This window comes from Podarcis cretensis, assembly GCF_951804945.1.
Source record: "Podarcis cretensis genome assembly, chromosome: 2".
Taxonomy (NCBI): domain Eukaryota; kingdom Metazoa; phylum Chordata; class Lepidosauria; order Squamata; family Lacertidae; genus Podarcis; species Podarcis cretensis.
In genome coordinates, this window is record NC_137171.1 from 35,262,849 (window position 1) to 35,277,708 (window position 14,860).

The 14,860-nt window shown below is 41.8% G+C and overlaps 1 protein-coding gene across 7 annotated transcripts in view; it reads right to left on the minus strand.

The window, feature by feature from the left end:
- Window positions 1-14,860, minus strand: part of RECQL5 (RecQ like helicase 5) — a 48,208-nt gene that overhangs the window by 4,672 nt on the left and 28,676 nt on the right. For 5 of the 7 annotated variants that reach the window (XM_079965942.1, XM_079965944.1, XM_079965943.1 and 2 more), the window contains 8 exons: window positions 11,513-11,740; window positions 8,996-9,092; window positions 6,932-6,968; window positions 5,296-5,354; window positions 4,682-4,755; window positions 2,967-3,060; window positions 1,204-1,338; window positions 200-840 (listed from right to left, as the gene is read on the minus strand). In XM_079965942.1, coding sequence (XP_079822068.1) covers window positions 200-840; window positions 1,204-1,338; window positions 2,967-3,060; window positions 4,682-4,755; window positions 5,296-5,354; window positions 6,932-6,968; window positions 8,996-9,092; window positions 11,513-11,740 — 1,365 coding nt within the window. The remainder of the gene's footprint in view (window positions 1-199; window positions 841-1,203; window positions 1,339-2,966; window positions 3,061-4,681; window positions 4,756-5,295; window positions 5,355-6,931; window positions 6,969-8,995; window positions 9,093-11,512; window positions 11,741-14,860) is intronic. The other 2 variants (XM_079965945.1, XM_079965946.1) reach the window with 2 other exon arrangements.

Consider the following 14,860-nt stretch of genomic DNA (forward strand, 5'->3'; position numbering starts at 1 on the left):
CTTTGCTTCTGTTCTAAAAGCCTTTGCCAGATCAGAGGTATGTCAATTCAACGGCTGCCTTCAGCCTGAGTCTTAAATACAATTGTGAAGGAACAGCTATGAATAATCACTTTTCTTCTAACCTTCTACCAATTGGGAATTGGGTGGGTATCAGTTAGGAGGCTAAGGAAGAGCAACAACAAGGAAATATACCCCTCACCTCGGTTTTCCAAAGGTTGTTCCTGAACATGAGGATTCTGTTCCTGAGCTAGGAATTCTAAGGGTCAGACCTTCTCCTGCTTTTTCTGATTCTTCCTCTTCTACATGGGATGTGCTAGCTTGTTCTTCTTTGGAGACCATTTCAGTTTCCTGAGATTCTGCTTTCTCGTCACATGTTCTTTGGGAAGGAAACTGAGGTAGTTCATCATGGTAGCAGTTGTTCTCTTCTGCCAAATCAAGCGCTGACGCCAAGGACCCTGCTTTGGGGATGGAGAAGAATTTCGATATCTTCTGAGAGTCTTTCCTAGCTGCTTCTGCCAACAGCAGCTGTTTCTTACTGGGTTTGCCCTTCTTGGTGGGACTAACTCCCAAGCAGGCTATAGCATCAGGGGTGCTTTGCTGCCCCTTCTTCTCAGGAACCTCCTCAGCATTTTGGCAAACTTCTTCAGCAACTTTTGCCTGTCTCTCAAGTGTGCCATTAATGTCCATAGGCTCAGGGTCACAGTGGTGGCTTCCCTTCTGGTTAATGTCCTCCTTCAGAGGCTTAACTCCATCATCTCCCTTGGCAGCCAGAACTTCTGAAGCAGATTGGAATACATCAGATGACTTCCGAAATCCAATCCCCACCCTCTTGGGTTTGAACTACATTAGAAAGAAATGAGATGAGAGGTAGATAGAGGGCTAGTTTTTGCCTATCTGCCTTCTGTCTTGGAAATCAAATCCTAGTCCAGGGAAACTGTAGATGCGCCTTAAACTCAAAGACCACCTCACACCTTAATGTTTTCCATAGAGAAAAAATTAAAAGCAATGGGACAGGACAAAGAAGACTGCTGGAAGCCCACATAAAAAGAAATTATGAAAATGGAAACCTCATAGACACCAGGACACAGGTTGCTGCTGCAAAATCACTTATATATATATATATATATATATAGAGAGAGAGAGAGAGAGAGAGAGGGAGAGAGAATGCTATTTAAGGTTCTAATAGTGCCTATTTGCACTTACCGTATTCACCTTGGACGCGGGGATGAAGCCATCATCAGCTGTTGCCACTGGTTCAGTCTTCAACTTGGAACTGCCATTGACTCCAAGGGTGGAATACAGCTCCCCATCTTTGGAAGCCTTGTTAATTTCGGTTACCTTTATGTAACAAGAAAGGGGAAAGTTGTCTTGATAAGCTCTCTTATGTACAGCATTTTTTGCAACACAAAGCAAGGACAGGGTTCACAAATTCTGCTCTTCTTGTCCAAACTAATTAATGCGGAATTCGCACCACCCTTAATTCTCTAAGTGACCAGTAATGCCTTAATACAGCATAGGGTCTATTCTTGTAACATTCAAGCTTGGATGAACATCAATTAGGGTTGCTATTGTTTATTTACTTCCGCTACTTGGTCGAGCCAGGATTATAATACGTCAGAATTTTTGGGGTTCTACCCTTGTTTGAATTTTGGAAATTTAAAGTTTATGATTTTTCTATTTCCTTCTGAGGAAACTGAGTAGTTCAGTGAAACGAGGTTTGTAGCCGGCATCCCGTTAAGGCTTTGTTCTATTTTAAATTTTGGAAATTTAAAGTTTATGATTTTTCTATTTCCTTCTGAGGAAACTGAGTAGTTCAGTGAAACGAGGTTTGTAGCCGGCATCCCGTTAAGGCTTTGTTCTATTTTAGGTTTTTCTAATTTTTTCCCTTAAGCTTTTTAATTTTTATTATTTAGTTGATTTCCACAAGATAATATTTCTAGTTGATTACTTCTTGTTTCAGGGATTTTCACGGTATTTTAATTGTTTTGTGCAATTTCCCAGAGAGGAGCTGGCAGCCGCTCTGTTCCTTCCGGGTCCTTTTTGCTGCTGCACTAAGCTAAGCCGAAGTTTGGCTTAGCGTTTGATCCAAACTGGGGCTCTAGTTAAGCTCTCTCTGCACTAAGCATGAGCTGCAGTCAAAGTTTATTGACTCACAGGAGGTGGAGGGAATGGAAGAGCCAGGCTGCCAGAACCAGATCTTCACTCTGGCGCTAAGTTGACTGATTGTTTACCGTATTTTCCCGTGTATAACATGCCTCCGTGTATAACACACCCCCTATTTTGGGGGACTCAAAATTAAGAAAATGGGGGGAGATTGCCCCCATGTATAAGACTACCCCCCTTTTTAGCATTTTTTAGTAAAAAAAAACCCTAGCCTTATACATGGAAAAGTGGTGTACAAAAAAACTGCTCCAGATGTTAGCTGAGCACTGCCAAGACAAGACAGAAGTGATTGCAGTTGGAGCAATGCACTTTTCTGTAATGCTTAAAGCCACTCAAAGTATGGATTTATACATCTGGAAGGTCAAGACAATAACTCAAGTGGTTTAGAATTACCACCTCAGTGACCATCAGTGGAAAGCAGGCCATGAATTAGAGCCCATTTGTATTTCTCGACAAGCAACACAGAATTACATGAAGCCTGCAGAACTGTATAGCTTCAAAACCCACTGCTCATTAGAAAAACAAACAAAATGCTTTCAGAATGATGTCAAAACTATTGGCATATTCTCCAAACTACGCATCTGAGCTTTGCTTGAGTTGAGTTCTAGCCTGCAGAAATTAAGGGTCTGCCCAAACAGCCTCTTCTAAGACAGCAATGAGAAAAGATGGAGTAAGCAGTGTTTTCTCCATAGTACACACACAGAAAATACCTAGCCACTTTCTCTAGCAGAGTTGCATATTTGAGAAACCAACACATCAGGGAGATCAAATGAAGCCCCTTAAAACTACCAACTATTTCTTACCTTCTTTAAAACAGTCGCCTTGTACAGGTTTGCCATTTTACTGGCCTGGAAAGCTTCATACTCCATTTCCACAGCATGTACTAGAACATCTGAGCTGAAACACAAGACAGCTTGATCAATTGCAGTGGGACATATTTCTCCAATAACAGAGGAAGTTCTCCAACACCTGTCAGGTCCATTACTATGGAAGAAAGGCTGGAACACTAACAATTAAAATCTCGGTGCAGAAATATTGGTGGAAACTTGTGGTTAATGTGGTGTTTGTGTGGGCAGTTGGGAGGCAGGGCAGAAGACAGGGGTCTAAGAGCATATTTCCCCCCTCTGGATTACTTTTACCCTATTATGAAGGTATTTCTACCGTTATCAGTGAAGTATCACAACCTCCTCTGTGATTTCAAAATAATACGTTTGTGCAGTATATTACTACCCTCTAGCGGGAACTAAAGAAAATTGCAAGCTTCATAGAAAAAACAGGGTTGTAGCTGTTAAGATTCATTTTTGCACACCCACCTCAACCTATTCAGAAAATATTGCAAGAAATTATTTTTAAAATGTTATTTTGGCTTTAGCACACAATATTGTCTTCCTTAAAGGTGAAGATAAAGGGACCCCTGACCATTAGGGTCCAGTCATGACCGACTCTGGGGTTGCGGCGCTCATCTCGCTTTATTGGCCGAGGGAGCCAGCATACAGCTTCAAGGTCATGTGGCCAGCATGACTAAGCCGCTTCTGGCAAACCAGAGCAGCGCACGGAAATGCTGTTTACCTTCCCACCGGAGCGGTACCTATTTATCTACTTGCACTTGATGTGCTTTCGAACTGCTAGGTTGGCAAGAGCAGGGACCACACAACGGGAGCTCACCCTGTCGTGGTGATTCGAACCGCCGACCTTCTGATCGGCAAGTCCTAGGCTCTGTGGTTTAACCCACAGCGCCACCCACGTCCCTACTGTCTTCCTTAGGAGTACACAATTTTGAATTCTAATTTAAAGTATGACATTTAACTTGAAGTGCTCAACTTTCTTTAAGTTTTGATCTACAAGTTTCAAGCAGTTTCCCCACAAACCTGAAGTTATTTATAGCCCCCCTTCCAAAAACAAAAAAAACAAAACCTTTTGCAGTGCAACTTTGGAACATGTATATGTTCCATATGTCACATGTTCCACGGGGCCTCTTTTAAAAGACTCACCCTGTAGAAACACATTAATAGAACACAACTAATAAAATGATAGAAAATTGTTCTTTTAAAAACTACCTTAGAACAACAGACACCTGTTTCTCATGCTCCCAAAAGCAGTGAGAGGGAATGAGATGTTAAAACGTTGGAACCTGCAGCATAATATTACTGGTGGCTGAGAAAGTATTTCAAACCACAACACTGCATTTTGCAAATGGCTGCGACATATAAAATTAGGTTAAGGTATATAAGTTGATCCAGCACTGGTGCAGTGCCTGCATGTGCAGGAGCTCTCTTTTCCTTGCTTCCCATCACTACCACTGCATGTGCACAAGTATGCACATGGAAAGCACATGAGCCACTGGAGAGAATGGGAGGCTTGCACAGCTCATGAAAGGAGGGCTAGATGGGAGATACGTGCACATGAGCCCCTAGTGCCATGCACCGGCTTGCATAAATTCCCTGGCTTGCATAAATGCCCACTGCTTGCCCTACGGAGATCTATGGGGCTCCCCCCGGACTAGATAATAACTTCCTACCCATCTCTTGTTAGAGCTGCTTCCCGGTTGTTGCTCAGTGCTTCTTTCAGCATGTTCAGACAGTGTTCTCTAGCCTAAAATTGAAGGATAAGAGATGAGAGCCAATTTCAGATTGCAGAAGGAAAGTGAAGCATCATCTATTCTAACTAGCAGTTCTGGGACAGTACAAATAATGTAAAGTAAACTCAATATCAATTTTTTGTATTGTAATTTTTTGTTGTGAATCTCCCTGAGATCTTCAGAGGTAGGGAGGTATACAAATTTAATAAATAATAATAATCAAACCTTCTTTCACTACTATATGGACATGAGTAATCTTTTCCCAGCTGCTCTATAATATCTGTTGTTGTCTCTGCATCCTCTCCAATTTATTTGCTTTCCTAAAACCTGCCAACTGAAACCGGACAATATACCCCCGTTACATTCCTATGCTACAATCTAATATAGATCAAGATGCTATCCTTCTCTTAAGGCATTCCACCACACCACGCTTTTATGCCTTCACCCCATTTTCATCAGTGCTATTTTCTTGCCAGTTATTTCTCACGCCCATGTCGTAATCCAGGTGGGGAGGGGAAAGGAGCTTGGTGTAAGTAATCACAGCCCCTTCTTACCTTCACTGTGATTTTAGCTATTTTTCTGCTGGCTGCATCCTTCAAGGGACAATCAGCATCTACAATGAGACAGATACACAAACATTTTCTGACATGTTGCCTTACCTCTTGCAGTAGATGAGTGGGTACAAGAAGGATATAGCCATTTAAAATAATAAACTAGACAAGTATCCAATGTGGTGATAGTACTTTTTAGAAGCTTTTTTTTATTACATGTTTTAATATCTCCAAAATCCTAGATAGCAGATTTTCTAAAGTATTCTTCAAGGACAGGTGCTATCCTTGTAATCATTTAGAGCTGGAACCAGCCTTTTGTGTGTTTTTCTACTGTAAATTCTATCAAGGAGTCAGAGAACGTTTAATCTATCCCCTTATAAGATTCCTGGTCAATCTTTAGACACCCCTGTGAGAATCGTATTGGAGGGAGGTCTAAATAAACCCACTACTGAGCAGGTGGCACTCTATTTGATTGGCATGTAATTGGTGATGGCTCAGCCAGGGTATTTAAGTGTCCTCTAGTTTGTCCTGTGTTTCCCATGCTGATCTAGGGTTGCCATTTTTGTAAAAGTCAGATGTGAGGGCGATCTGGCTGCAACATCTGTCACCCCATCGATTGCCAGGGTTGATTCGGCTTATCTGGCTGGCTAGGCGGGTGTCTCCTTCACTGCTCCATGTGCATCAATGAAAGACGACAACCATCTCATACAGAAGGAGTGCACCATTCTTTGGTGAAGGGTATACAATAGCTGCGCTCCTCTGCCAGAGCCTCCAAACAAGCTCAAGGTCTTTTTTGTTAAAATCAGTTAGGAGATGTAGGCCTTTGGCTTGCCAGGCCCTTACTTGGATGCTTTGGGATGCATAGTGGAATAGTGGTTGTTGGGTTGGGGGAATTATAGTGGAGATGAGGTTGGGGACAGTTTCCCTACTTTTTCCTTCTATCCTTTAGCATGGACTGTGTGAACCTGTTTAGTGTTCTGGGGATTTTCCTTAGTTTGTTTTGAAGGAATGGATACGCTGTAGTGGGAGTCTTTCTGACTGTATCTATTTCCAATACCATTATTAATAAATATGAGACTCCATCTTGAACTTCTTGAAAACGACCCAGTGACTGAGGAATTTGAGATCCAACACTGGCCTCCACTTCTTGTGGCCTTTTTTTTTTTTTTTTTTTGGAACCACAAAGCTTGAGCAAAGTCCTTGAAATGTTTCCCAGAATTCTTTGCTTCCCCGCCTCCATCACGTGAAGAGGGTCATAACCCAACCCATCTCATCACAACCCATTCGGTTCATCTGCCACCGGCTGAAATATGTAAATTAACTGAAGCTATTGGGTTTGATACACCCATAATTTTCATGTGAAATGGGAAACAGAAGTAAGAAATTAATTTGGGCAGATAGCAATCTCTCCAACTACTTTTGCTACAGTCAAGTTTAAGCCCAATTTTTCTGGCAATAAGCTCATCATTGTGGGCCACACTTAACTTTGGGTCAAGCATTAACTCCTGAGCTCTTTAGCTTCATATACAAATAGTGCTATACTGTATAAATAGTAACTTTAGTCATTGTAAAATCCCCAGAAAGAACCATAAATGTTTTGTCTGAAGCATCTGATCTATGAAGTAATGCAGAAATTTACCTGGAGGGACAAAGTTGTCTTTTTCAGGTTCCTGGCCCTGAAAGAAATATAAGAGAGAAAATTCAATGACATAAACCAGGAAAAATGTATCTAAAAGTATAGGCTGGAACACAAGACTAGATTTAGAATCTGAGTTTTTTTTTACACAAAAGACCTTCCACATTTACGCAACAATTTTTAGTCTGAGCCAAAGCTTGCTAAGGCTTTGTTAAATGGCGTGAGTTGATAATGAATTGGAACAATCTAAGTAAGAACTGGAAACATTATAAAAGGAATGAGGGACTTTCACCACATACAGTGGGAATGCCATTTCTAAAAAAATATTAAGAGCTCAATAACAGGAATTACAATGCTATCCCAATGGATCTGGAATTTTGTTTTTTCATTGAATTATATGGAAAGTACAGTAAAAAATAAACATAATAAATTTAGTCTTATACACACTGAAAGCAGTACGAATATTATAAACTAGTACATAACGACTGCCAACAATAGAAGAATGGATTAATAAAACATGGGCATTTGCCTTAATGGCAAAATTAACCTGATTTACAAGAAAAAAGACAGTGGGAAGGTAATTTTAAGAAGTGGAATTCATTTACTGAATATTGTAGGAGAAACACAATGCCTTAATGGCAAAATTAACCTGATTTACAAGAAAAAAGACAGTGGGAAGGTAATTTTAAGAAGTGGAATTCATTTACTGAATATTGTAGGAGAAACACAATACCTCCCCATTCAGCAGGTGGTTTCATACTGTTTTGAGATGTAAGATTAGATGTATAGTAATGGCTTATTTTATGACATTTCTCATAGTTGTAGACTGAATAAATAAAATTGCTACCTTATTTTAACAAATGGACTAATCAAAAGGGAATAAAGCAAAAAATATGTGGGGCAGCATGAGAGGATGGGTGTGTAAGTCTGTATGTGTATGTGTGCACATATATTGATTGCATGGATGGACTGCACACATATACTGTATGCACCTTGCATTTTGAAGACATAAAAGCAGAAACAAAATGATCCATGGGATAAAACATTGGGTCATTCATTTTCTTCCAAGCTGGTTTGAGCAAATAATTAGAGTTGCCTCTATTAAGTGCCTCATCTCTATGTTTTCTTCTACAATATAGTGCAATTTTACATTTTCTTGTATTTAAAAATGTCATTTTATAATTTGCAGCTGCAATGCATAACAAGGAATGGTTGGCTTTTAAAAATAGCATTAGAGTTACTAGTTAAGTCTTAGAAGGACCCTTCATTTAGGCAGTAATTTAGCCCAGGAGTTCTTTTTTTCTGTGTGAAAATCAGACACCAAGAAAAGCCATCCACTTTCCATCCCAAAGTCCCTATTCTGCACAGATGGGGTTTGGTTTCAAGACTGAATGGGACTGCATTCTAGTCACATAGGAAGGGGTGGTGAATTCAACCAAGAAAATGCTTGGAGACAGAAAGAAAGCACACAGAGAGATGTGCACAAAAAGGCCACTTTAAGAGCTCTCCTCATTAAGCACCCTGTGGTAAAGCATCATAAAAATTGAAAGAAAAAGGTACTATTCTCTAACTAACAAAGAAATGTCAGAGCAAGGTAAGTTCTTTAATGTGTGAATGATTTCTCACATATTAACATAAGAACACAATAAAGACCTCATGGTAACACTTAGGCTGCAATCCTATACAGTGGTACCTCTGGTTACGTACTTAATTCGTTCTGGAGGTCTGTTCTTAACCTGAAAATGATCTTAACCTGAAGCACCACTTTAGCTAATGGGGCCTCCCGCTGCTGCTGTGCTGTCGGAGCACAATTTCTGTTCTCATCCTGAAGCAAAGTTCTTAACCTGAGGTACTATTTCTGGGTTAGCGGCGTCTGTAACCTGAAGCGTATGTAACCTGAAGCGTATGTAACCCGAGGTACCACTGTACCCTTTTACCTGTGAATAAGTCACGCTGAACTCAGTGAGGCTTACTTCTGAGTAAGCACATATAGGACTGCGCTGTTACCTACTCTTTTCCCACCCGTCAAGATAGTACCCGTCTCCTGCAAGGAAGTTACCAACTTACCTTGCGCAGACTCATCTGCCTCTTATAAAAGTTGTTCCATTCACTTTTCTGATGGTCCTCATTCGTTTCAGCCACACTCCCGCTGTCTTCATCATATCTGAACAATAACCCGGAAACAGTTGGAAACTGAACAGGAAGGTTGACCAGAATTACTTCAAACATTATACTGGCATCAAGGAAATTTGATCTAGCAAATACATCACAATATCCCAGAGGATTGTGGGCCTGAGTCCCAGTCAGATTTCATTCCAGGGTGAGACTGTCACATTTCCAGGTTTTCTCTCAAATAAATCAATCCAGAACCAATCATTTCCTCAAAACCAACACAGACCTCTATGTTCCTCTTGCCATGTGTTTTATCGGTTGAATTCAGAGAAGATTGAGTTGAACTCACTTGGGCAACAGGGTCTTCCCAGCTCCCCACTACTGTCCCCTGTGCCCCCCAGAATTTGCTCCTGGAGGCCAGAAGACCCTCTCTGGTCTGGCATGAGAAGGGTCAGAAGAGCTACAATGTGACAGGGAAATCAGAGGAATGTGACAGGGCACAAGTGTTTTTCCACTCATGCAAACCCTCTCTAGACTGAAGCTGGTTCATTTATGAATTGTTAGCATCAGAAACATATGTGTTAAATAATAAGTCACTTTTAAAGTTCCGAAGCTTTTAACTACTTAAAAGCGATCACTTTCCTTTAAAGACCACCCTGCATAAAAAGAATAAATTTACAGATGAGTTTATGCAAAATATGCAAGTCAAGTAGAGCGGAAAATTAAATTACAAAAGGTGAAATATATGGCTGGTTTATCTTTGTTTCATAAGAAGTACAGATGTTAACCGCATGCAATGATCAGGGGATAACAAAAGAGAAAATATATAGTGCAAACTATTTCATTTAACCGGGAAGTAAAAGGAAAACAGCAACTTAACATTTGGTTTTAATCTCGGCTTAAGGAGACTAACAGAAGAGATCGTAAAGGAAAAAGAGAAATTATACGAACAAGATATGATGTGGCAACACCAAGATAAGACTGGATAGAATTATGAACTTTGTTTGGACTGATTGGGACTGATTTGGACATTAACGCAGTAACAAGAAGATGATTTGAATTCCCCTTTGGATCTTGAAGTATGGGTTCCCCCAACAAAATTTAAAAATTTGGCTTTGTAATTCGGAATTTATATGATGTGATTTAATTTGATGTGATTGGCCAGTTAATAAAAATTATTTTAAAAAAAACAACATTTGGTTTTAATCTTTCTGCTGCATACCAGAACAAAACGCAGGTCACGAAACTGAACAAAGGCCAACCTAGCCAAAATTAAGCACTTTCAGATCTTGTTGTTCGCAATGGGAGAATGGTGCTAAACATACACTTAACTTTCCCATTGAAATCAGTGAGTCATTTGCTTACGATCACTAGTCAAATTCTTATGAAAAAACCCCAGTCATGCTGCTGTGAGCACTTTCCGGAGGATAATCAGAGGCAACAGGGCAAGAGATGAATGTCTGGGGCACTTGGAAGCTAAAGAGGACAGTGACCTGCTTCTTACAGCATGGGCAATCTTTCTCTTTCTCTTCCCGGGGTGCTCCCATCCCTCCTTTAAGAGGGATTAGAAAGCACAACATTTTGCCAGAAGCTACTGCTCTCTGTTGTATCAATACAGAACAGGGAGGAACAGCTGAAAACACCAAGGTCTAAGTTTCACACTTTTACTGACTCAAGCAGTCTCACTGAAAATCTCCCTGACTATGATGAGATGAGAGCTGGGCTTTGATAAGCGAGACAAGTCTGAGGCTTCCCCCAAACCTAGTGCTAAAGAACAGAATGGATGAACCCTACTTCCTTCCAGCCCTAATATTCAGCCGAAGCCTTGGATGTGTTCTGGCTCTGTGCTTGCCAGGAGAGGCACGAGTGATTTGGCTTGCTCTTCCATCAAGCCCATAGGAAGAGGAAGGCTCTGTTGTCGCACCTCCCCTCTCCCTGCTGCCAATCCTTCAGCCATCAACTGCTTTTTGACCTCCTTCTCCAACTTCATTGCTGGAGAAAGAGGAGATTTCCTCCTGGCTCCATTTGGAGAGAAAACATGAGGTCAGATACAAGACCTTGCCACTTGAGGGTGAGCCTGCAACAACAAATTGTTGGCTGGCCAGTAAGAACAACAATATTTGTTAACCCCCGGCTGCATCACGACATAAAGGCATTTATGCCACATTTTTAACCAGCGTTTTCTTTTAAACCTATTTTCTGTTGGTTCTACTAAATCCAGCTATCAACTCCCAGGCTCAATTACACTTCAAGGAGTTATCTATTCCTCTGGCTGATTCATGAAGTCACAGTGGCTGCTGAGGTCACGGCATTTGGCTTAGTTTGTATGCAGCGGGGAGGGATTCGGGACTTCAAGTATGAGGAAACTACTAGTCCCAAAACAACTGAAGCCGCCATAGGGGAGAAAAGAGGAGAAATCATTATTATTGTTAACAGAACTCACTTCTACTGGAGTCAGAAGCAAACCCATACCTGCTGAAGCCACCCATGCCTCTTCTGCCTCCTTCGTACAGGTCTGGGTCAAAGGCATTCCAAGAGGAAGCAGAGGGTCCAATGCAGGTTCTATTCCAGCCGCTGCCGGTGTGTTCAAGTGCCTCTACGTGCTTTTTCACTGCTGCTGGATTCTTACAATAATCACAGCACTTATTGCACTGGGGGACGGCATCTCCAAAATAGTTGGCTATAGCGGCATGACGACAACTAAGAGGCAAAGACAGAATAATATTTCGAGGGAAAGGGGCAGCAAAGAGACTTTGCTCTAAATCAGGCATAGGCAAACTCCGGCCAAGACACATCATATGGGGACTTACTGAGAAGAAAAATGGTGGGTGCCACAGCAGCGGGCAGCTCCTGAAGCCAGCCAGAGCCAACTGCACTACCAAGCTGGCTCCAGGCTGCTGAGGCTGCCGCAGCCACATTTCCCGGGGACATTCCGGGGATGGAATTTGTCTGGGGACAGATTTGCAAATCCGGGGACTGTCCCCGGAAACCAGGGACGTCTGGTAACCCTAGCCTAGAGAGGTGTTATAATGGTGATCAAATTAAAAATAACCTCACAATCAAGGCACACTGCCACAATGGGAATAATTCAGAAAGCAAAGTTTCTAGGTTACCTGAATCTGGAATTTGCTGGTTTTTAATTTTAGAATATTCAAGCACATGGCTTGGTGGCCACAAATGGTTTCTTGACAGTCTCTCCTACTTGCTTTTAAACAGAATGTATGTTAGCAGTTATGACGCTCCAAAATGCCAGTAATATTTAAAAGAGCTACAAAGAAAACTTTGTTTCAGGGCTGCTTTATACTGCCTTCCACACAACCAGTTGCAAACATAGTCAAAGACAGGTACACACTCAAGCAGACAAATATTGTGATTCACACGTCACGATCTTCATGTGAGGGTAACAAACAAGTGGCTGAAAATGCATTGAACTCCTTGCAGCATGAAGCAGCTCTTATGTTGCTTGGGCAATAGTATTCCTCTGGAAAAGGGTTTTATAAAACAAAGTTGACCCAGAATTTTAGCAAAAACTTCTGCATGCACAACAGAATTTCCCTCCCTCTCTTTGCATGCTCCCAAGGCTCCCAAATATGCTCTGGAGAGTTGGGAGAACCCTCAAAACATGGGAGGAGGAGGAGGAAAAGTTCTGTTGTGCAAGCAGAAGTTCTTGCATGAACAGTATGACTTGGTTGGATACGATCCAAAATATTTGGGGCCCAGCTCATCAAAGCACTGCTTCAAAATGCTCCTTCTTGCCACCACAGCTTCCAATAGTGCCCATTTATGTACATCCTAAAGTTCATCTATAGCATAGTGAAGACACATCACTAATAAAGAAAAGCAATTGGCCAAGCTTTCCACTCTTGTTGGAATCTTCATTGTACAATGAAAATGCACAATATTGATGGGAAAACATATTCACCAAGGTCCATTTGCATTCTTTTTTCATATCTGAAGGAAAAGCTCCAAAGCTATAAATGACCCCATGTATGTATGTTTTTTAATAGGCTACAACTAAATGGAAGTCCAAATGCTCATAGCAGTTTAAAAACTAACATTCCCCCCCCCCCGCCATTTGAACACAAGCTTGGGTGGGGGGTGGGAGCAACACTGAATCCCAGTGAAGTTTAGAATCCCAGCAAAGCACTTTTGTGGTATTTAAAATAAGCATGTGAAATGTTTCCTACCATCCTGGCAAAGGTGTCAAACAGAAGTTTCCTGGAACTAGTAGCTTTTGAGACACCACCAGGCAAAACTAAGAACTCACTGTGCTAAAACGGGAAGGGATGGTACCCCACCTCAGGTAGAGAGAGAGCTGAGCCAGTGTCAGCCGCTGCATGGAGAAACAGAGTGGGGAAGCGAGAGAGATGCGACAAAGCTATCTTTATAAACCTTGCAAAATGGCACAGACTCATGTCGACTCTTGAGCCTAAAGAAAGCACTCTTTTCACAACCTCTGAAAGGCTATCGTGTGTAATTCCAACCCCCCCCCATGCCCCTCCAAAATCTTGCTAACTCTATCCAGCTGGAAATGCCAAGGGTCTTTGGCAAGTCAATCCTTTGTTTTTCAGAACACAAGAAAGGCAAAATATAATTCCGTCATGCTAGGAGGATAATTTGTGTGTTTCAGTTAACAGGAACGCACACACAAAATGAATACTCATTCTTCCATTCCCCCAACACTGCTTGCAGAAGAACAGCTCCTCCAAAAACCCATACTGTAGTGGCAAAAAAACCTACTGGCGAGTCAAAGGATATTTAATGTTTCTAACTGGTGTTGAAGGCAAAGGGTATATCTTAAACAGACTCCTTAATGAAAAGATCTCTGCCAGAGATGATAGGAAAATGCTGGTCTGCCAGGATTACTGTCTGGTCACTTGGCTAGATTGCATCATTGTTCTGACTTAGCATATTGGGAAATCCAGAGCTTTTGCTCATGACATAAAGGAGAACAATCTCTTAACTAGAAGAAGACAGGGTAGGAGATGGTAGGCACTCTGCACCTGCAGAAAAATAGCAGAAGATTACACTCCCAAATTTCCTTTATGGAGACTGAACATGCAGGTTTCCTTCACCTGCAGCAGAGACAAGCACATAGGGCTTAACCAACATAATCCCTTTGGAAGTGCTTAAGTGAAACTCAGTCAACAGACCAGGAAAACTCTGGGGAGAATGTCAGGATTTCATCCCCTCCCAAGCACCTTCAAGCAGCTGTCTCAGCTTCCATGGAGTCTTCCTGCCCCTGGTTCTTTCAGGGGCAAGCAAAGCTGTACGTAGCTTCTGGCATATTGAGTTGTAATCCAGCGAAGTCTTCCCTTAGCACAAGGACTTTCGTCTGCACAACACAACTCTCTCTTCTCTTCCTCCCCCTGCACAATCTGTTCTGGGGTTTCTTTCCCAAACCCCATGGAGCAGATTTGGGGTGAGGGGGTGAGGAAGTCTTCTTGCACAGGCAAAAGTTCTTGCACTAACAGGACAACTTTGTTGGGCGCAACCCAATGTCTCTTAGCCCAGCTCCTCCTTCCCTAACCCTAACCTTCATTCAGAAAAAATGTGTTAGCTCAGTTGGTTAGAGTATGGTGCTGATAATGCCACGGTTGCATATTTGATCTCCGTCCAGGACACCTGCATATTCCTGCATTGCAGAGGGTTGGACTAGATGATCCTCAGGGTCCCTTCCAACTCTTTGATTATATGATATGATACTATGATTATTTAATTAGGTGTTCCCAGAGGCCATCAGATACCCACTCCTGCTTAAAGCAGCCTGAGGTGATAAGATATAACCTGTTTACAGAAAAGCCAACCAACAGTCACTGT